Source organism: Protobothrops mucrosquamatus, unplaced genomic scaffold (genome assembly GCF_001527695.2).
Source record: "Protobothrops mucrosquamatus isolate PMUCROS unplaced genomic scaffold, P.Mucros_1.0 scaffold_36, whole genome shotgun sequence".
Taxonomy (NCBI): Eukaryota; Metazoa; Chordata; class Lepidosauria; order Squamata; family Viperidae; genus Protobothrops; species Protobothrops mucrosquamatus.
The window spans coordinates 517,658-541,871 of record NW_015386112.1 but is presented as its reverse complement, the minus strand read 5'-3'; the positions used below and the strand labels follow the sequence as shown (position 1 = coordinate 541,871).

General features: G+C 34.6%; 1 protein-coding gene across 1 annotated transcript in view; it reads left to right on the top strand.

Annotated features, from left to right (window-relative positions):
- Positions 1–24,214, top strand: part of TBCD (tubulin folding cofactor D) — a 152,298-nt gene that overhangs the window by 71,230 nt on the left and 56,854 nt on the right. The window contains exons 15-17 of the mRNA XM_015810193.1: positions 3,504–3,660; positions 11,990–12,047; positions 15,802–15,831. Coding sequence (XP_015665679.1) covers positions 3,504–3,660; positions 11,990–12,047; positions 15,802–15,831 — 245 coding nt within the window. The remainder of the gene's footprint in view (positions 1–3,503; positions 3,661–11,989; positions 12,048–15,801; positions 15,832–24,214) is intronic.

The window sequence follows — 24,214 nt, the reverse complement described above, 5'->3', positions numbered from 1 at the left end:
CCCCCACTTCACAAGGAGGGACTCTCCACCGTCTATCTGAGGCACAGTGGTCTCCCTCGGACATAGATTCTCCCTTATAATGACCGCTACCCCACCGCCCCTACCCCGGGTCCTTGGCTGATGGAATACCTGGAAACCTGGCGGGCAGATGTCAACGAGGGGCACTCCCCCTTCCGTGCCCAACCAGGTCTCGGTGATATAAAGTTTTATTGATTTTCTATTTTTACAAATCATAGGTGCTTAGTAAACAATGTGTTGTCTGGGTTCATTTTTTAGTTAATAATACATTTTAAAATTATTCTGTGTCTTCTTTTTCTTTGTTCTTCAATATCGCTCTGTCAGTTTCTATACATTCTGGTATTTTCTTAATCCCTTCTTCAAATGGTACTCTTCACTTTTCAAACACTAAACAGATGCAATTCTTTCTGCTATTAATACATATAACATACATACAGTATTAAGTATATAGTTCTCCATCATATTTTTCTAATATTATATCTACTAACAATAGTTCTAGATTACATCTTTTCTATCCAGTTCATGTCTCAGTTTTATTTGCAATTGAAGTCACCTTATTAAGCCAATACCCTGTTTTCCCAACTCTTATTTCAATTTTGTTTTCCCTTCAGTCTTCAAAGTATCTTTATAAATTATGATTTTCTCATAATTTATGTTACAAGATATTCTAAACACTGCTACAGATATAATACGGGCCACCACAAGAATGCTAGGGCTTGATAAGATAGAACTATTAAAGCAGAAAGATTAATATTAATAATAGTAATAATTCATAAAATTATTTTACCTGTTAAGGTGCTTTGCATGTATTATGTTTTAAGTTATCTCCTTTGTTTCAAGTATTGAAATTGAAAGAATGCAAGTCTTCAGTCTTTTAATTGTTAAACCACAGAATTTCTAATGAAAACAGAGAGAGTGGAACTCTTTTCAGGGCTGTATTTATTTCTAAACATGTGCTATGTGAAATGCATATATCTCTGCCCTCCCCAGCTCTGCCCTCCTATATTTACTCGTCCAGTGAGATTTGGATGGCAAATTATGTCCAAGTGAGGAATATGCAAAAATTAAGGGACTCTTTCCCCTTCAGATTGTTGTTACTGTAGGTTGTTTAAATTGCAGTTCAATTGTTTAAATTGCAGTTCAATAAGCATAGTGTTTAAACTATAAGACCCCACTGGAAGATGCCAAGAGGAAGCCTTTTAAAGAAACATGTGTATTTGTAGACTTTGGCAGTATACCATTAGAACTGTGTGAAAGATTTAATTCGCAAATGTCTTCAGCTGAAAAGAAGAAGAAGAAAAAAAGAAGCTGCAGGATGGCTAATGAATTGTTAAAACTTTCCCCCCCTAATATAATGGAAAGGTTTTTAATTTTGGAGAATATATTTATCTGTTGCTCATTATAGTTTTTGAAACTAAAATATGCTCCCACTTTATTTTCAGTTGTTATTTTTAAGAATCATTTGACTCATCGAATAAGCAACTACCTTTATCTGTGGGATCCTCATTTTCTTGGGCTACCATTTGAAATATTGGTTGTGATTATGCAAAATGATAAGAGAGTTCCAAAGAACAGGCCCTAGTTAAGAAGGATGCTCATGAAACAAATCGAAGTTGTCTTCTGAGCTTGAAACAAAACATTTCCACTCCTACTGTTCTGTGGAATCCTCTTTAAGCTTTTTGTGTTCCAAGAGAATAAAAGTCAAAACAATATCATTGTTCTGCCATAGGAATTAAGTTCATATTAAGTTCCTTATTTCCTCATTTTTCATCTTAAGGCAACCAAAATAGGTGAAATGGAAATCTCTGTTTGATGTTTCATACAATGCAGCCTGCTGAAGGATTGGTTGTTTAGTCAGAAATTGAGCCTTAAAAATGTTTTTATATAATATTTATAATCAAAATTTGTAGAAACAGCAATTCAACATATTTTTAGCTTGCCTACAGTCATAGAAATAAATACAGCTAGGAAGCAAGAATAGATCCAGTACAATACATCTCATAAACAATAGCAAATATACTATCTCTGACTGACAGCTGGAGGCTTCTTCCTAATTCATGTGTACTGTATATAGTTTTCACATTTATAAGCCTATGAAAAAAGAACAAAAGGAACATTTTTTTCATTTAACGTCCTGAAAGTTCAATAGCATAGCAGCATTATCTAAAGTGATTATCTACAATGGCTTCAATACACTCAGCTCTGAAATAGGGAAGGGGGAGGGGCTTAGAAGGAAGCAGTCATGAATAGTCTAAACAGCTGTCCCATAGTACTGTGTTTTATTTGCCACAACTATATTGGCAATTTTTTGGGAGGGGGAGATTCTGTTTATAAGCAGCTTCAACATTCATTCATTCATTTATCCGTCCATCCATCCATCCATCCATCCTTGTCTCCCTCCCTACCCTCAGTTTTTGGTCCTATTCTGTTCAGTTTTCAGAAGTTATTTTGCTGGGGTGCAGACAGACTCTGATTTGGGTTAGAAACAATACAAAACTATCAACCAGTGGTGGGCATTATAAAACAATTCGGGAAAAGTGCCTCATAGTGTTTTGCCGAAGATTACAGGGTGTTTTGTTCTAAAGTTGAAATTATAAACACAGTTTCAAGCTCAGGACATTTTGTATCTACCCTATTTGTTAAGAACAGCTCACCAGGAACTTATGTATTATTTTATGTAATGGGATCATCTGCAATTCTTAGAAAATAAAAAATATAGATAATTACGACTCAGAATTTTATTTGAAAACATGTGGATCTATCATAGAAAGATGAAGCTGCTTGAATATCTTGGACTACTAGGAAGCAACCTCATCCCTTTGTTTTCTGGATAATGGTGTTTGGTGATTCATTATATTAATCGTAAAAGCTACATTATAAATAAGGAAGCAGGCCTCCATAACATCCTCCATGTGCTTACTCAGTTCCATTGTGGCCTGCGACACAAAAATGTTATCAACCAAAACAAAAAAGACTGCTTCTTTGTTTAATCTTATCAACATAACAAAAAGGATTTGTCTTAAACTTGTAGTCTGTTCCTTCAAAACTCTGCTCTAGAGGATTGAGGGCAATATAGATTGGTGGGGTGCATAAAAACAAGCACCTCAGTTGATTTGTGTCAAGAGACATTTGAGACAATCTTTTGCATCACATGATATTTAACCAATGGTATTCAGAAATTTGGCAGTCATTTACATGTTCCATTATTCCGTAGCAACTGCTATATATCTAAACTATGTTTGGTTGATATAAAATATATAATGTAGCATAAGGATTTAGTAGTCACTGATATCCTGTGAATAGAAAGGCTTGCAGTGCAAAGGAATCGCGATCCTGAAGTCACACCATTGGATCTTTAAAACATAAAATCTTTATTTACATCCAAAATTGAATAGTTGGTAAAAAAAGAGTTCAACACAGTGTGTATTTTCACAAAATCAGGTTCTGTGACTGTTTCTTAATACGTCTTCTTTTAAAACTTCCAGTTGTTCCTGTGATTTTGAAAGGACTAACTTTCGATGAAAAACGGGGAGCTTGCAGTGTTGGCTCCAATGTACGAGATTCTGCTTGCTACGTATGTTGGGCTTTTGCTCGTGCCTATGACCCTTTAGAACTGAGACCTTTTGTTAACCAGATTGCAAGGTAAGTTTGTATTTGTAATGAAATACAAATACCCCAATTTCTTTACGTGAAATATTTTTTCAAGAAATGAATAATGAAAGAACATTTCATCTTAATGCTCCTTGAAAGGCTAAATGTAGAGCTATTATAAGATCTTATTTAAAATATTTAAAATACTTGGATTCAGGATATATAAGAGAACGTATCCAATGTAGATCTGTCCAACTTCTGGAGAACCTCTTGATTGTGCCACATTCAGTGCATTCTTATTTGAAAACATTTTCTGGAGATAAAACAAATGCCATCATCATAGTTACAGCTGACACACTTGCTTTAACTTTAGGTTCTTGTTGGCATGGAGTAGTTCATGATACTATTTTCACTACATTTGGGCATCAATTATATATACTGTATGTATGATAATTTTATATATATAAGTATACATTGTAAGTATGTATACATATACGTATGTACAGTATACTGTATATACAAACTATATCTCTATATGTTGTATGCAAAACATATTGTTTTATATACATATATATCTATAGCTAACAAGTTTCATTATGTACTCATGAAACTAAATGGAACTGTCCCTGTGGATTCTGTTACCTATGATAAAAGGTATTCTACTAAAGTGATTGTATAGGTGAGAAAAGTTTGGGGTGTTTTTTTTTGTTTCTTGTTTTGTTTTGTTTGCTTTTCCAGTTGTAATAGTTTAATGTGGGAGCTCAGCAATAAACTGTATGTTGAGAATCAGGAACTTTTGGGAGCATGACGCATAGTTTCACCTGTATTAGTATACTTTGGTTTACTGCCAATAACAGTAATCACATATCTTTTCTTTCTTGTCTCTTAGTTCTAGCCTTAGGTGTGTCTTCTCTTCTGTCTGAGAAGAGGCATCTATTTAGCCACAAACAAATTGTTGCTATCTTTTTACAGAATACCAGTTCACTCTTTGAACAAATATTTCCAAAGAAAGTTTAGCCAAGTGATCTCAGATAATGATATTATTCTAGATATTTGTAATTATTTTAACTACCCTACTCAAATGTTGAACAATTAGTAATGCAGAGTTAGCTGTCATAAGGATGGCTAAAAAGGTGGGAATTTGGGGAACTTTATCTCCTCCAATCCATTTCACTCACTATGTAGCCCATTAGTTTGGCCTAAAGCAGTGTTTCTCAACCTTGACAATTTTAAGGCATGTGGACTTCAACTCCCAGAATTCCACAGCCAGCAATGCTGGCTGTGGAATTTTGGGAGTTGAAGTCCACATGCCTTAAAATTGTCAAGATTTAGAAACACTGGCCTAAAGTAATCTCTTCTAATGCCTATAACAGTGATGGCGAACCTTTTAGAGACCGAGTGCCCAAACTGCACCCCAAAACCCACTTATGCATCGTTGGGTGCTGGGTGGGTGTGGCCCATTGGCTGGGTGTGGCCCATTGGGTGGGCGTGGCTGCGGTGGTAACTTCAATCAATCAATTCCAACTTTGCAAGATTTTTTTTTTTCCGCGAGAAGTTGAGATTGACTGATTGAACCTTTTTTTTTGTACACAGTGGCGGAGGCCTAAAGCGAAAAGGTTTTATATCACCCAGCTGAAGGCCTAGGACTGTGGCGACAGCGCGCGTGCCCGCAGAGAGGGCTCTGAGTGCCGCCTCTGGCACCACTGGCCTATAACATATGCATACACTGATTGGCTTTAACTGTTTGCATGGCATGATGATTGGTCCCTTTGACCTAGATATTGTATGGACACATTGTATATAACAGAAAAAAGTAATACAAAAACTTGAATAATATTTTCAAGTAAATTCCAGTGCATAACATTGCCTAATTGTGATATAAAAAGCCATGAAAGCAGAACTGAATGGATTGTTATTAGTGAGTGTGAATAAGAAGGCTATCAGAAAAATCATGAGAGAGTGCAGATCGGGTGACTATTACGGCTACTTTGGAATGTAATAAAATATTTTTTAAAAAATAATATATAGGTAACTGCCAAATGAGAGCCAGTTTGGTATAATGGGTAAGACATCATATAAAACATATAAGGAACGGTTGCTGGAATTGGGTATATCTAGTTTAACGAAGAGAAGGATGAGGGGGGACATGATAGCAGTGTTCCAATATCTCAGGGGCTGCCACAAAGAAGAGGGTGTCAAGCTATTTTCCAAAGCGCCTGAAGGCAGAACAAGAAGCAACGGATGGAAACTAACCAAAGAGAGAAGCAACCTAGAACTAAGGAGAAACTTCCTGACAGTTAGAACAATTAACCAGTGGAACAACCTGCCTCCAGAAGCGGTGAACGCACCAACACTGGAAGTTTTTAAGAAGAAACTGGACAGCCATCTGTCCGAAATGGTATAGGGTTTCCTTGCCTGAGCAGGGGGTTGGACTAGATGACCTCTAAGGTCCCTTCCAACTTTATCATTATTATTATTATCAGTTTCAAAACTGGATGATACCGAGTTCTAGTCTGCTTTATGCACAAAGCCAGCTGGATGACCTTGAGCCAGTCACTTTCTCTCAGCCCTAGGAAGTAAGCAATGGCAAACCACTTCTGAAAAACCTTACCAGCAAAATTACAGGGACTTGTCCAGGCAATCTTAAAAAATTGGGCATAATTGAATAGAAGAAGAAAAAAACCCTGCCAATATTATAATATTTTTATGATTTATTGAAAAGCTTCTTTGTGGGAGGTTACAGTATAATGCTGAGTTTCTATAATTATTAAAAAGACTTAAGATATTTACTTAAAAGTTCTACTTAGTTTAATTGCTGGATAATTTTGTTGCTTTGGCAGTGGTTAGAGAACTGACAGATAAAAATAATTAGAACTGGAGTTTACTCTTGAGAAGATGGGAAAACTCCTCCTTTATCTGTGCTTCAGAATTGAACTATATTTCAAGTCAGAAAGATTTGGTCGAAGTGTGGGAGTGCAGGCAATTTAGTCTTCCCTGGAGTACTGCATGGTGAGAAGAAAAGAGAGGTGTGGCTCTCATGTAAATGGAGCCACTTGGCCCGAGGACAAGATTAGCCTGCAGAATCAGGAAATATGAATATTGCTCAGAGCTACATCTTGTACTGTGATGAAATGCTGAGAATAATTTTACACGAATAAGTTTGTTGCCTGACGAGTTCATTCTCAAGAGCAATTTCTGTTACATATTAAGTAAATTTGCACTCCATACAGGTAGTCCTCAATTTACTAATCACAGTTGAGCCCAAAATTTCTGTTGCTAAGCAAGGCAGATTTTAAGTGAATTTTGTCCCATTTAGACCTCTTTTTTTTGGCCACAGTTGTTAAGCAAATCACGGCAGTTAAGTGAATCATGCAGTCATTAAGCAAATCTGGCCTCCCCCATTGACTTTTCTTGTAGGAAGCCAGCTGGGAAGGTTACAAATGGTGATCATATGACCCTGGGACAGGATAGCTATCATAAATACATGCCACTTGCCAAGCGCCCAAATTTTGATCATGTGAAAACTAGAAACATAGAAACCTAATGGTAAAAAAAAAGACCTAGTGGTCCATTGAGTCTGCCCTTTGAAGTTTTTTTTTAAAAATTTTTTTGTTGGATGATGGTTTATCCCATGCATATTTAAACTCAGTTACTGATGATTGACCCACCACCTCTGTTGATTCCAAGCTTCCACTACTCTTTCTGTGAAGTAATACTTTCTAACATTACTTTTGAACTTCCCTCCTGTAAGTTTGAGATTGTGCCCTCCGTGTTCTTGAATTTTGCTTAATATTGAAAATGCTGCCTTCTCGAACCTTATTAACATCCTTGAATGACCACAACTGGTCATAAGCCATTTTTTCAGTGCCATTGTAACTTTGAATGGTCACTAAACAAATGGTTGTAAGTCAAGGACACCTGTATCTCCACTTTCCACATTAGCATGTTCAGATTTTGTGATTAAAGATATTTTCAAAATAGACCAATGAGGTCTTTCAAAATGCAGGCTTTTTCTCTTATACCTAAAGTCTGACAATGGCTCTGGCATTGGTTCTGTCCCATTGTTTCATTTCTAACTTTCTCTACTTGTACCCTTTTAGTCCATATTTAGTGCAATAATATGTGCCCTTTAGCAGCCTGCAAAAAAATTCACAGTGGTCTGGTGGGAAGCACTGTGGTGCAGGGGACCAGATCTTCCCTCAATCAAATAAGCAGTCTCCAGAAGAATGTTGAACATCTGAACAGGGGCTGATCAGAAAGCAAACCACAGGATAGCTTCCTTCTGAGGAGTTTATTCAGGATCCTGGAGGAGATAGAAAATCTCATCATTCTCTCTACCAGTAAAGTCTTACCAGGAAGTTTAGAAGGAGAAGGAGATTGAGGCTCCCGCTGCCCCTTTAGCGAGTCCAGCAAGGATACTATAATGTATGTGAATGTATATAAATAAATATGTGTTCATATTCATGTGTACAGGTAGTCCTCAACGTACAGCCACAATTGAGCCCAAAATTTCTGTTGCTAAGCAAGACATTTATTAAGTGAGTTTTGCCCCATTTTACGACCTATCTTGTCACAGTTGTTAAATCACTGCACACAGTTGTTAAGCAAATCTAGCTTCCCCATTGAGTTTGCTTGGGCAAAAGGTTGCAAAAGGTAACACTGGGACATTGCAACCATCATAAATATGAATCAGTTGCCAAGCATTCAAATTTTGATCACATGACCATGGGGATGTTGCACTATGAAAAATGATCACAAGTCATTTTTTTCAATGCCGTTGTAACTTTAAATGGCCACTAAACAAATGGTTTTAAGTCTAGAACAGTGGTTCTCAACCTTTTTAATGCCGTGACCCCAACCGGTCATAAGTCGAGGACTAAACCGGTCGTACGTCGAGGACTAAACCGGTTGTAAGTCGAGGACTTTCCCTGCCCGGGAGCACCGTGCATGCGTGGTTCCGCCCCCTGCGCCGGCCGAGGCGTAGCTGGCAAGCAGCAGAGACGGAGCAGGCTGACCACCAGCTGGCCCAGCTCAAGGGAGGTAAGGCACCCGCCGGAAAAGGGGGAAAAAATGGCGGACAAAAAAAATGGCGGACAAAAAAAATGGTGGACAGCCTTGCTTGGCGACCCCCGTGAAATGGTCGATCGACCCCAAATGGGGTCCCGACCCACAGGTTGAGAACCACTGGTCTAGAACTACCTGTATAACAACAGTCCACAAACCTAATCAGTTTCAGGGTTGTTCATCTTTGCTTATATGGAGACACTCCATTTATTATTTGTGAATCAGAGAATCTGGTTTGTTCTGAAAGGAAGAATCCAAAGAAAGTAACAGTAGTTAGAGTTTGTTCTTTATTCTCTTGGACCTGTTCAGATTCTCATTTTTCAATATGCTAAATAAAACACAGAGGAATGTATTTATATTTGTTAGGTTTTCATGGTAATTAAAGAAGCTGATGAGATGAGTTGTGGTAATTTATGGCTAATAGTAAACCAGTATGATTTACCAATTGAAATAGTTTCATTTTAAGTGTGTATCTCATTTTATAATGGTAAGAAAGTTTACTGCTGAGTTTTGATATGATTTAAGATTTGCCATTGTCCAAGCTAACAAAAATGAAGTACAGAAAAGCTAACAAAAATAAAGTACAGAATACAGAAAATGAAACTCATATTGATACTAAATGTAATGAGCAGTTTAAAATCTAATGACAAAGATGTGTTTTTAAGGAGTTTCTAGTGAGTACATACAGCTTCCCAAGTAGTCCATGGTATAATCAAGGAATGATGCAGATGAAGAATTTGTCCTGTGTATCATATACAGAGGCATCTTCAGCAAGCCTTTTCTGGAGATGCTGTCTTCAAATTGGGAACTATAGTCTCCTGGGTTAATTAAGACCTAAACCATTTGGGGACTTTAAAAGCAGGCTAGTTTACAGTGTTTTAACTTGAATCAGTTATATCACCTTTGGAATTTGTTTGTTTTCCCTTCCTTGCAGAAGGCAAGTAATGTGTGGGCCACACTCAGCTCTGAGAGCAAAGTGTTCCAGAGCATCAAGGCCATTGCTAATTGTGTCAGAATAACAACCATAGTTTGAATGTCCTAGTTCTAGGTATATACATATGTGGTATGGAGACAATTAGGGGCAGAGTTTGTGGATATTCTTTTTTGCCAGATCAACTTTAGAAAATCCAAAGGCATTGTCTCTCTGGATAAATTATTCCAATTATTAGGCTTTCAAAAATCCATATGATTACTAATCTCTAAATCAGAATCTTGGTACTAGTCCCTTATAGTTCAGAATGACTTTTAATACAAAAAAGATTTGAAATTCTTAAAATCATTTTTTCAGTTTTATGTCCAGAGTCATAAGAGTACAGATACATTAAAATATTGTATTAGTGTTTTGATATTTATTCCCATGACACAGTTATTGCTGATCTTGTCTTTAATTATATTTCTATATATTTGTCCCTGAAACAGTGATAAATATGTAGTATTGTAATAAAATATTTAATATATTTTAAAACACTACATAAATTTACATTGTTTCCTAAAAATCAGGTACAGTATATTACATCTCCACTATAGAATTAATGTGGAATAAAATAAATAAGTTAATTACAAATATTTTTGCTGCTGATAAAAGGAATTCTGTTCTCATTTATGTGGAAGAATCCTGGTGGATTGTAGTAAAATTAAATAATAGGAATATCCTAGATTCCATAGTGTTAAATGGATCACAGGGCCTTCTATAGACCAATCCACAGCATTCACTGCTGCAATTCAATTTTTCATGCTCTTATCTACAGTTATACTACACTAGTTTATTATAAAATGAAAACAGCATGATGATTACTTCATATTTTCATATTGGCTTTGCTGTAAGGAAAGCAAAATCCTATCCTACTTTGGGCGGTGCAGTTTCTCAGTGGTTAAGATACTGGAGTTTGTCATCTGGAAAGCCAAGAGCCCGGGTTTGAGACCTGAGTGCTGCCTGACGGGGTGAGCTCCCATTACTTGCCCCAGCTTCTGCAAACCTAGCAGTTCGAAAGTGAGCAGATAAATAGGTGCCATTTTGGCGGGAAGGTTACAGTTTTCTGTATTTCCATGTTGGCCACATGATGATAGAAACATCTTAGACAATTCTCATCTGAGAATCGACATTAAGCACCGCCCCCTTGAGTCAGTCACGACTAGACAGAGGAAATCTTTAAACTTTTAAACCTTTATCCTTACATTAGAAGTCTGGTAAGCTCCTTTTCTAATACACAACTTGAAGGACTAAACACTCACATACAAATAAACTCTCTTACAGATCTTCTTTTCTTTTTATGATACATTATAGTTGTTCAGCTATAGCTCACAAAAGCTCATGTCTTTTAGTAAAATGTGTTAGTCTGTAAAGGTGCTACCAGATGCCTGATTTTTGCTAAAGACTGACATGGTTTCCTCTTACAATCGTTAAAGTTCTCCCTTTTAAACCTATGTTGCAATTAGCCACTATTGAATGATCAGTATTGAGAGATAGGGTATCCTGTCTTATAAATTAAGATCATCATAAGATCATAATTTTTTTAAAAAAATGCAAGTCAAGAACAGAAATAATATGCATATGTTGGTATAATCTTGAAAAACATTTTAAATGCTTTGCTACAGTATAAATATAGCATACTATAAACCAAATACAGAGTTTGAAATTTACCAATTTTAGCCAATAGTGAATGCAGCTAGTATAGTCCTTAGACAAAAATGATAGTTCTTCTCTTTTATTCTTCAAAAGACAAATTTTATCATTTTGTTTTCCTTTTTTTTATAAAGATTTTATTGGTTTTCTTTTGCATACATATGTTAATTTTTCCAATCAACGAGCTGTCTGGGGTTAGCTATGCTAATACATATTCGATTCCTAACCCTTCATTCTTTCCTCTAACCAACAATAAAATAAGTCCCAAATTTGGTAGTAGTCTGTGTCTTCTTTATCTTTCAGTCTCATAGTTAATCTGTCCATTTCTGCACATTCCAATATTTTTCTGATTATTTCTTCTTCTGATGGCAATCCTTCATTCTTCCAGTATTGTGCGAAAATTATTCTCGCTGCTGTAGTGATGTGTAAAATTAAATATAAACTCTGCTTATTAATCTTTTCAGGCATTATACCTAGTAAAACAAGTTAGGTTTAAAATCAGCATGTTCACCTAATATTTTTTCTAACCACGTATGTATCTTTTTCCAATAAGCGTTAGCTTTGCCACATGTCCACCAAATGTGATAGTATGTGCCTGCATTGTGTTTACATTTACAGCATCTATCTGACATATTTTTAAACATTTTTGCTAATCTTGCTGGTGGCTGTTTTCCTTTTCCTTTCTCTTTTCAGTGCCCTGATTATAGCTGCTATATTTGACCGTGATGTTAACTGCAGAAGAGCAGCCTCGGTAAGTTTAATTATAATCTATGGGACAACAGTAATGTATTGAGATGATTTTTCTCGGCAGTACATTATGTTGTGCAGTAACTATTTCAAATATTTTACTTCCTAGGTTTACATAAAAACAGAAAATTATATCTCATGTCTCATTCTTCATGTACAAAGTGTATTGTCTTTGTTTGATTGTTTTTATAACAAGTCAATATGCCAATTGTATAAAGGAACAGCCAAGACTGAAAGAACAGAGTGATCTTTCTATTATGTCACTACTGGGTGGTTTTGATTTCAGTTCAAGTTTTTAATATATATAGAAAAGGATCGTTAAATGATCTTGCAAGTATCTTGTTTATTTTCAATCTGTTGGTAGGACTACAGCGAACATAAAAATCAACAGATTGTAGTAACCATTATTAACAAACTTGACTGGATAGGATAGGATGAGAAGGCAGGGTGAAGAAAAACTTCATTTCTTTTCTCCCACATGTTCTGCTGGGAGGAATTTCCCTTTCTTCAGGCTTTGTTCTGCTTTCTGAAAAAATCAACAGGCTCAATTCAGTCCTGGATCTGGAACCAACCATTAAAGAAAAGGATCAGTAGATACTACTGTCAGATCTTCTGCTCCTTACCTTCATATTAACACAAACACATTTCTGTTGTACATTATATTACCAAATGTAAACTCTAAAAATCTGTGAAGCTAGGCAGTTTATCAGTCTTGGTTATTTCATACCTGTCTTTTTTGTATAATTTTAGTTAATTGACCAGTTTCTGTTGTGGTCACTTCATTGTTCATGGACATTAGAAATCCTTCTATTTTTCTCATCTTTTATGTCAATTCTTTCTTGGCTTAAAAAAAAAGCTTGATATAGCATTTTCCTATTATCAGTTAGCACTTTACTTTTCATATAAATCTGTTTAAGAAATAAATTATAATATTATATTTATGTCCTCTTGAATAATAATATTTATTGTGAAACATTGAGATATGAATTATGTTTGTATCCTCTTTTATATCCTTTTTCCTCATTTTTTTCATAATCTGAAGCAATTTCATAGTAATTATTTGTATAATCTGAAACAAATGTTACTCTATAGATGTCATATGATCACATTCCAATACATGTTTAACTATTTAATATAAATGTTAAATACAAATTAAATATTCTTATAAAAATCTACAATACTGATTGTGAGTTAAATCAGAAATTAGTAATTTAAAAGATTGCTATAATTTCAGTTTATTAGAATAAAAATTGTGTTTTCCCATGACATAACAAAAGATAGAGGCAGAAATAAGTAGCCAATTGCATTTTGGATATTTACCAACAATTCAAGCTTAGACAGATGTAATATGACTCAACATCCCCCAAAAATAATTAATTAACTAGTTGCTTCTCTCACTCTTCCAAACTATGAAATCATAGTTTCATTCAAATTTAGTCTGCATATGGTTTTATATCTTCACTGAGTTCGTTTTTCTTCAAATTATTGGTTTCAGAGAAAAAAAAAACAGATTGATGAGTATAATTTACATAATTTAAAACTTGTTAATTTGAATAGATGGACAACTTATATTGTGAAATTAAAAATATTCTAAATTGCTGCAAGTTATGTACTAAATTCTCTTTTGATGTCTGTGGGAATTATGTGTAATTTTAGAAATAGGCTGAGTTGTCATCTTTGCAATACATTGTAATGGTGGAAAAAGAAGCTTATCTGAAGGCAGTTCCTGCTAATTACTGAAATTTATTTATATTAGATGTCTAACTAGTTGTCTATTACTTATACTATTCTATTGATCTAAGATAGACAAGCATGGATTAAACTCTCTATAAACATCTATTTTTTTTAAAAAAAAATCCCACTCCGTCACAGAAAATGAGAAATATTTTATTATTTGATATTTTAAAAGTATATGCAAAAATATTTCATGTTTAACTATTAACTGTATATTGAATATGCAATGTTTGTATTTGTGTGTGTGTTTTTGTTCATATGTGTGAATATAGAGAATCTCTACGTATATGTATATGTGAACACGTTTTCATGAGCATAGGAAGCTCATTGAAATCAACTGGTTTATTCATGAATAAATTGGTTCTATAATAAACAGAATATTTGATTTAGTATATTTAAATATATTTACCCAAGAAATTGAATGTAGAATTGCATGAAATAAATAGATAGCAAGGCTTTGTTAAATTTGAGTAGCTGCCTTGAAATTGTTTCAGTCCTATACAGCTCTGTTCTATAAGTGATTGGACAGAAGAGTTATAAACAGAATATAACCCCTAAAAAGGAAAAAAAATGCTTTTGTTTATGGAGAAAGGAAGACTGAAATTGCTCTATGGAAGCATTTTGGGCCATTTGGACCATTATTGTTACCATGATTTACCTTCAGTGTGAATTCTACCATATTCATCCTTCCCCTTTCCTTCTTATGTATACAATAACCACCTAGAATTTTAATTTTTGATGACAGATACGGGCGTATAAACAAATACACACATCTATAAAAGTACACACTTTTTATTTGGAAGAAAGAATAGCAGAAAGATGGAATTTACTTTTGTTTCAGTTTATAATATATGAAACCATATTTACTTTGGAGCATTTTTTAAAAAATTCAGGATGTACGGTAACTTATTGATTCAGAAAAGTGCTTTTTTGAAAACTGACTAACCATTTAAGCTAGAAAATTTAATTTTTTCATCCTTTTATTATTATGTGGGTTGCATTGAAATTACCAGAGAAATCAAGGAGAAGTTCAGAGGTTTAGTGGAACAGAAGAGTTTCTTCTAAATTTCATTGAAGCTGTTGTATCTTAGGTTCTTAAGTCCTTCTCAAATACATTGATTGAATTTCTAGCACAATAAAATGCAGTATAATTATCATCTGTTTGGGCTCACAGTCAAAAAGTTCCATGGCCAATGTCAGTTGGCAAAATTGTATCAGCTGGTTAAATTGAAGGGAAGTTCTATGTTAATATTGCAATATTAAATTTGTACAATATCATATGTACAAAAAGGTTTAAGCAACCATCTTTGCCAATTAAATATGTATTTTGAGCTCTGGTAAACAGAGTTCTACTTTTCATTCTGCCAAATACTTGAATCTTACCATAATTTGGTTTTATCAGTCAAGTTGGTTTATCTCCCTTTTCCCTCTCATGCAGTATTGAAATATGATACTTGAGTTTTATACAAAAAATACAAAAATAATAATTGATCCAATGTTTAAATCTGAATGTTTAAATCAAAACGTATTTATGAAGTCTATAAATGGAGTTATTTATAACTCCAAGCAAGTTAATGCTATCTGTCATCTCATATAATTTATAAAAGGAGGAGGAGGAAGAGTTTAGATATATGAAAATGTTAAATTTACAGCACACGGCTCATTTATAACTTTACGGAAGTAGCCTGGAAAATCTCTCTCTCTCAGTAGCTGTATTCTAAGGGCATTGTCTTTTCATTTCTACGGGAAGCATTGTATCAGCAATGAAGGCCACTGTTCTGGGTGTGCCTGATTTTAATAAACACCCATTCCTAAACTGTTCGCACACAGCATATAAATTTAAAAGAGCATTAGCACATAACAACTGCCTAAGGGCATATTCAGCTAACAAAGTTGACTTTTCATTTTAAAATAAAGCCCATGGGTCATTTATATTGCAGCGTGTTTGTTTTGAATTCATGATCTGGTGTTTATCTGCAAGCAAACCTGACTCATTTTTTTATGTTTGCTCTCTCTGTTCTTAGGCTGCCTTCCAGGAGAATGTTGGTAGACAGGTAAGGTAACTTAGGGGGGAAAAAACACAAACCCTTTCATTTAATTTCTTGTAAATCCACTAAAGCATAAAATTAAGTGTAGGTGTTTTGTCACTCCTAGCAGTGAATAAGAGGTTTGGTAAATTTGGATAAATGATTTCCAAATCTAAAATACCTTCCAGTCTTAAAAATGATATTATGATGTTTCAGAAATTATGATTTCAGAATATTTTTCTGTATTGGATCTGTATTGGATTGGAGCTTTTCAGAAATCAGCATGTCCAAATACAGTTTCTTATTCTCTTTGTCCAACAATCCTATCTGTTGTTCTATTAAGAATGATATATGGGTGAGTGAGTGTGTGTGTGTGGGGGTGTCTTTTAATGAGGGATTTTTTTAGTTGATGAGAAAAGAGATATATAAGCACTGTTTGCTGTAGAAATTCATTTTATTATTTTTTTTAAAAATCATGCCTTTGGCCAAATTTGGTTTGTAATTTGCACCCAGCATAAACAAGCACATCCACCTCCTCTTGTATTCCTGGTGTAAAAACAAGAAGTAGGAGCTGGTCCTAAGTTTCAGATTCTTTCAATTTTATTTCAATTGAACAAACTCAAGTAATTTTAATTTTTTCTAAAAAAAAATAGAACCAACAGGAAATGTGTTTACAGAACTTCCAAGTATGGTACTATTTTCCTCTGAGTTTAAGGTACTTTTTTGTTCAGTAAGAACTAACTTAAGTCTTCCTATATATATTTGAAGCATTCTGGAAAGTATAAAGAACCAACATGTATATTGCAATTATACAATAGCATCTACTATCTATAAAATTGTATTTATTGATTGTACCTGTTCTGAAAATGTTATCTCTTGGTACTTTGGCAACCAGAAGCACCATGTTTTTAAGCAGAAGAAAACAGCCAGCTGTTCACTGAGAAGCACAATGAGTCTTGTGTGATATATTAAAGGTTGCACTCAAAAAGCTATTAATCTGTAAAATGTTTTAGAAATATTCAGCAGGACATAAGAAGATGCATATTTTTTTAAAAAGAAATTGCCACTATATCTTAATATTTTGTATTGAAATTAAGCTACTCCAAACTATCCATGTATCCATGTCTTTCTATATACAGTATAGTTTAATATGTCTTAAATATATATCATCCTTAACAGGTTCTGTTTGTCAATTTTTTTTTCCTAAATTCCTTATTTTTAATGTTCTGTTGCTTTAATGTACTCCCCTCCTTCCTCCTAAAAACATTTATCAAATGATAAGAAACTCCTTATTTATATAAATCACTTAGCTCAGATTTTAAACATGTCATTTCAGGATCGCATGGAATAATATTATCTGGCCTTTTCATTTTACCAATCGAGATCCAATTTAGACAGAAGCAACACACATTTTTCAGTCAAAATTGTAATTCTGTGAACATGTAATCTTTGCAAACTTGAAGAATAGTCTTTTTTGTTGAGCCCCATGGCTGATAAATCCGTAGTTCTTTATATAATTATAAATCCCAAATTGATAATATTTTGTTAAAAATTATATCCATGGTTAAACTGTATTGATCATGGTAATATAATACAGATACAATGGGAAAATCCATATTGTGGGAGTAAATGTCCCTTCAGCATTTTATAATAAGGTTGTAGCCAATTCTTTTTAAACATTCTCAAATGTGTCCAATAAAACATGAAAGGAAACAAATGTTATTGCATTAATCTCATTTTAAAATCATGTGAAACATACTTTTTAGTCTTTGAAACCTTTAAACCATTGATTTGTGAATATGGATATTCTAAGTCTATTCAGAATTCTTTTAAATATATAACACCTATATTGATAATATACTTAGCTGTTTATCAGAAATACTGTAGGCTTAAAACAATCCTAAACAGATAACAGCATTGACAATAATTCAGGAATTTTAAATGTTACTTGTCTGGATCAAACTGTAAAATCATAAGTTTTAATTTTTACTGCCATTTCACAGTTCCTAGATTCTTAAGTCTGCTTCCAAGCAATTTATTGATGACATTCTGCATTACACTTTATTTCTAGACTTCAGCAGCAAGTTGCATTGCTAAATTTTGATATCAAATAATTTGCTGATTCCTTACTTAGAAATCTTACCATCAAACCACAGGCTTCCTTAATGTAGAAACCCTCTAAATCCATATTTCTTTCTTCCTTCTTTTTAACCTCTAGAATATCAGAGTTAAAATCTTAATTAATTTTTAAATTATCTCTGCTTCTCTGAGTTTATCTTGTTGGTCTTTTTGGCTGCAGGGGAATGTAAGAGCTTTTTGATGATTACTGAAGCAATTCCTGAGTTTCTCCCCTTAGAGAGTTCTAAATGTCTATAATGGCAGCTACTTGGGTATTTGATCCATTTAGTTCCAACTAAACTTCTATAGGACTCGGATTTGAGGCTCCAATTAATAGAATTGGAATCTTATGCACACATAGCTGTATGCCGTGCTTTTTTTCTAAAAAAAAAAAAAAAAGGTGCCAGAACTCACATACGTCATACAACTCGCCTTGCCTACTCTACAAGGTTCCATCCAAAAAAGGTGCCGGAACTCCGTTCTGGGTGTTCTGTGAGAAAAAAAGCCCTACCTATATGAATGTTAAAAGCGCTGTTTTTAAGGAAATCTTCATATCTAACCTTTCCTTAGCATTCTGCTGGTCTATAGATTCTGCTTTGAATAGAATATTTTATTTGGCTGAGTGTGATTAGACACACAAGGAATTTGTCTCTGGTGCAGAAACTCTCAGTGTACATGCAAAGCAACAAAATAATCATAATCATAATAATGATACCGATAAGAGGGGGTAGTAGAGAGGATGAGAAGGATAATAATAATACTACAGCCATACAACATGGGTGAATATACTACAGTTGTCAGAGCAACCAGCTTATAGTTAGAGAAATTATTGTTATCCTTCCTTGAAGAAAATGTCCCTTTTTATCAGTGAAAAACATAAATAATTAAGTAGAATTTAACTGAGATACTCCATTACATTGCTGGATGACAAGTTGCCATTGATTTACCGATATTCATAGTAATGTAGTTTGTATAATATTATAGAAGACTATCCTTGTAAGATGATTGGGAAGAGGGAACATTAATAAGGCTAGGACTGTTACAAAAAGAGTAGAAAAAGAAAAAAATTGTTGTATTCTTTATCATCTGTCTGAAAATAAATCCCAGGGGATCTTGTTTAACTATTCTTTATCTAATCTTTTGAGTTAGTATTTTGCACCTCTCTGGATTCTTGAAGAAAACAAAATAAACTCTTTTGGTTCAGAATGCATCCACAATTGAATCTTTTACAAATTTTCAGAAAGGAATAAAAACAGAGTAGTGTTCATTCACTGAATTTGTATATAAAACATATGTATAGATTTTAATCTTCTAGAGCTACATATGGAATTTTTATAGCTATATTAGATTAAAGAAGAGTCTAGTTTTATTCCATTAGCATCTGATTATATTATAAATCCTAAAAATGCAATTTGTTGAATAAATCCTTTATTGGAGTGCCCCATTGCATTATGTATTATGCTGGTTTAAATGCACTGCCACCTTATTTTGGGCACCTGCTCCTTGATGAATCATTCATTTAATATAGTTTTACTCTTTCAGCATATGTAGTGAATTGCCTAGAGTTATTCTAATTAAAAATACACCCAAATTCTTCCCTCAAAGGGAAGATTGATTCCTTTTAAATTGCTGTTTTCTGTTTTATACTTGTTTTGTTGTTCACTGCACAGTGTCTTAATTTGCCAGTCTACAAATATTATAAATAAATAATTAAATATGCTTCCCTTCACACCATAAAGCTAAAAGCATTATTTAAACAAAACAGAATATACTGTGTATATTCCATGTAATGTAATATCACACACACTTCTTCCATTTTAAATATTGTCGGCTCTGCCTCTGGATCAGAATCACAAATCTTACAGGCTGCAAAAAAATTATATTCCTTCCTTTTCCTTATCTGTGCAAAAAAGAGCTAACAAAGCCTTTATTTGCAATGAAGATGACACATTGAAAGAATTATTATGTTGTATCTATAGCAGTAAAAAAAAAAATTAAGCTCTTTCCTGCCTAACTTGGGCTTAGTCTGATTATGCTATCCTGAAGCAACAGTTTATAATTGAAACCATAAATGCTTCAACCTGTAGTTTAACATAATTTAGACTAACTCTCATAATTAATATTCAGTGTGAAAATACACCAAAAGAAAAAAAAGATATAGACACAACATAGGTGAAATAACCCCTTATCAAGAGGGTCCATGATATTTTCTATAGTCCGTTAATATAATTTTTTCTGGGTAGCTTCTGGCTGATTAGTGACCTTCAGAATGAAGCACTGGAGTGTAACTATTATTTTTATTTAACAATGGGACGTGACTCAAAAAGCATTCTGTTACAGAGTTGATGTTAGAACCTTTGTACTTTACCATCTTCCTTTAAAAAAACCAAGGAGGACGGAGACTTTAATTGCATCCTCACTGAAGTTTCCATGGTGATGAGTTTAGAAATCTGGGTTGCTTGTAGCCACATTTAGTTTTCTTTTTGTTTTTGATACCCAGTACATGTTCATGCTTGGTATATTCAATCTTTGCTGCCTTAGGGATTTGCCAACTTTTGTATTTAATGTTAGTCCTGACTCCTACCTGTTCTGAAATCCAAGCCACTCCTTTAGATGTCTCTGCACCCTGAGGTGGCTGTTACCACACCCTCCATTGACTATTTCTCACTGAGACGGCAAAATAGTCTGGTTCATCTGGTGAGTATGATAGTGCTAGAGAGAGAGATACTTAAAAGGGCAGTTTAGCTTAGTACTTTCTTTTATCAATACAATTTTCTGAATATTTTAGTTCTAGTTATTTGGCTGTTGTTTGGAGATCTGTCTTATGGTTTGATTACAGTTGAATGTAAGGGCTTTTCCCCTAACCCAGTGGTTCTCAACCTGTGGGTCGGGACCCCATTTGGGGTCGATCGACCATTTCATCGGGGTCGCCAAGCAAGGCTGTCCGCCATTTTTTTTGTCCGCCATTTTTTTTCCCCTTTTCCGGTGGGTGCCTTACCTACCTTGGGCTGGGCCAGCTGGTGGTCAGCCTGCTCCGTCTCTGCCGCTTGCCAGCTATGCCTCGGCCAGCGCAGGGGGCGGAACCACGCATGCGCGGCACTCCCGGGCAGGGAAAGTCCTCGACTTACGACCAGTTGGGTAGTCCTCGACTTACGACCGGTTTATTCCTCGACTTACGACCGGTTTATTCCTCGACTTACGACCGGTTGGGGTCGCGGCATTAAAAAGGTTGAGAACCACTGCCCTAACCAGATTGCCTTTTATAAATTACCAACCTTTGCTTAGAATGCCAGCTTATGATCCTGGTACCTACCCTTTTATCTTGCTCAAATGTTGATACTCAGCACATATGTCTTGAACCTCAATAACAACAAAAAGTTAGATAGTTTTTTCAAAGAAAGTAAAGGGGAGTTTTAAATCCAAGAGGGAGTAGATTATAGGCTGTGGTGTGTCCCAAATAGTAGTGTGGCAAACGTGTAGGATGTTCAGTTCTGTATGTTGTCAGTCCAACAGTTTTTATAATGGCAAAATTACCTGTCTTATTATCAAGTAATGATATGAGTAAACACCCTACACTGACTTCATCTTTTTTCAAGTGGGTGGTGTTTTCAACTTCTCAACCTGCAGTGTTGACATAGGTGATGTAATTTCAATTTATTAGAGTCTATGTCCAAATCCTTAAGAGCTGCTACAAATTTATATGATTATTCTATTTCAAAATAAAGTACATAATAATTATAAGAACATAAAAGCATAAGATACCTCCTGGATCAGACCGTAGGTCCATCTAATTCAGCATTCTGGATTAGAAAGTGTCCAACTGGATGGATTTGAAAAGCACATAAGTCTAGATTATCGGGCAAAGCCTCTTTCCATTGTTATTTATTTATTTTATTTTATTTTACAAAATTTATATGCCGCCCTTCTCCCCATGGGACTCAGGGCGGCTCACAGCATGTTAAAAACAATATACAAAATTACCCCTTCTAAAAACCAATTAAAATCCAAATATTAGTGGCTGTGACTATTTAAAATCATTAAAAATTATCCCTATTTAAAATTCACCCTAGGTCAGTCCCGCTTGTTGAAAAAGCCATGTCTTGAGGGCGCGGCGGAAGGTTAGGAGATCCGGAGTCATCCGGATCTCGGGGGGTAGTTCGTTCCAGAGGGTGGGGGCACCCACAGAGAAGGCCCTCCCCCTGGGGGTCGCCAGCCGACATTGCTTGGCCGACGGGCACCCTGAGGAGGCCCGCTCTGTTGCTTCCATCTGTGTAATAAAACCAAAATTCTTCCTCATTTTATCATTTTTCTTAATTTTTTAAAATTTATTCAAAAGATTAACCCAAAAGAAAAAAATTGAGACAAAACCAGCAAGATCATTTTAAAAAAATGTGAATTAAAAAGGACAAAAATCAGATCAAAACAAAACACATACTATTCACCCTACTGACAAATCTATTGCAACAATAATAGCTTCCCCTCCCCCTGCAAAACAGGTTCAAAATTTGTAAGCTTCTACATCTATTTGCAACCCAATTGACCTGTCGTACATTACATATATGAAATAAAAAATAGTTAATAGGTTAAACAACAGCAAACTTAAAATTTCAGGCCTCTGTTAACAGTCTGTTATTGTAATTTACTCAAAGAAAGTCTACAATAGTTTCTTATTTACCACAGATCACCACAGTTATTATCTCTGATCTGTCCAGGATCCACCCTCGTTTGGTTCTTAATAATGAAACTTTTCCTTAGATTTTTAATTGGGAACTTTCCCAACAATTGCATCTCATTTCCAAAGTTCTTAAGTCTCTCTTGTAAATCTCTCTGCAGCATTCATTGTTGAAAAACTCTCCTTAAAAATACAGCATTTCTCTTGCCAAGAAAGTAGAGTCCATCCTTCATTAATTCCACTATCTCAGAATTGCTTGTATTTATATTCCTTTCCATCTTTGCTGGCAGATCTATATTTTTCAAAAGCAATAGATCAGATTCTAATTCATCAAATTGCAAATCAAGTCCAACTGCTATTTCCTGCTTTTGGGTATCGTCTTGAGTTTGCACAACCATTGTTGACCCATCAATTTTTTTTGTTTATATTTTCAAATAAAACCTGTAAGTTGGAGAGGATTCCTTTTTCAAATGCTTCCCAGAAAATTTCATCTCTTTTTAGAGAGACACTGTTCTTTCTTTCCAAGGACAAGAGAAGCAGATAAGTTGTAACCAGCATCTGCAAACAAAGGTTGATAAAGATTTTTCTCTAGAATCAAAAAATGATTAAAGAAAGGAGAATTTTAGCATTGAAAGTTAAGAAACAAATATCAGAGCTTTTTTTAAAGAGCTAGAAAGAGCAAAATTTGCAATATAATTCTGTGTAAAATGTAAGTCCAGTTGGATGACTTTCACTGCCAGAAAATATATTTTCACCTCAAACTTTACAGCTAAAATGAAAATGGTTTGGAATTTAATAGTAAACAGTGAAATAAGTGAACAAAAAATGTAAAAGTCCAGCAAGAGGTTATAAAATAGGTCAGAAGTCAACTAATTGTAAATCAAGAGATAGTAAAGCTTCAAAAAGTGTAATTAAAACCTAGGCATATTTAAGAAAAAAGAACAACTGAAGGGAAAAGATGGCAAGAGACCCAACCCTTCTGATTGCTCCTTACTGAGAATTGCATTCACATCCTTGGTCCTTCCTAGATTCCCCTTCAAAAAACAGCTTTGGCAGGAAAACGTTTTTTGAATCCTGAGGAATTTTATATTTAACTCTTGGTTTTTGTCTTTTCTGTATAAATCTGGATATATCCCTTTGCCACTGCTTAAAAATGTATCATTTGTAAAAACAAGTATTGTTTGAAGTAAAGATAATTCTAAGTAATATATTTATATACACACACACCCTGTGAGGTGAATTTGGCCTGAGGAGAGTGACTTGGTTCCCCAAGGTCACCAGACTTGCTTTCATGATTAAGGCAGGCGTAGACTAAGGTCCCCTGCTTTCTAGCCTGATGCCTTGACCACTAGACCAAGCTGACTCTACTTTCATTTTTACCATTGAAATTCTCGCCAACAGGTGATAATTGTTACTTTTCCATCTTAAGAATTTTATTCCATACCATGCCTTAACATAATTCAAAGAATAACAGAATTGGAAGGGACCTTCTAGTCCAGCCCCCTCCTCAAATTAAGCATAATTATTTTGATTAATTCATATTAATCTTGGTATTTTACTTTTTCTCAATCTAAAAACCAGTGTTTACAATAATTTCTTTTTGATCTTCCATCTTCATAT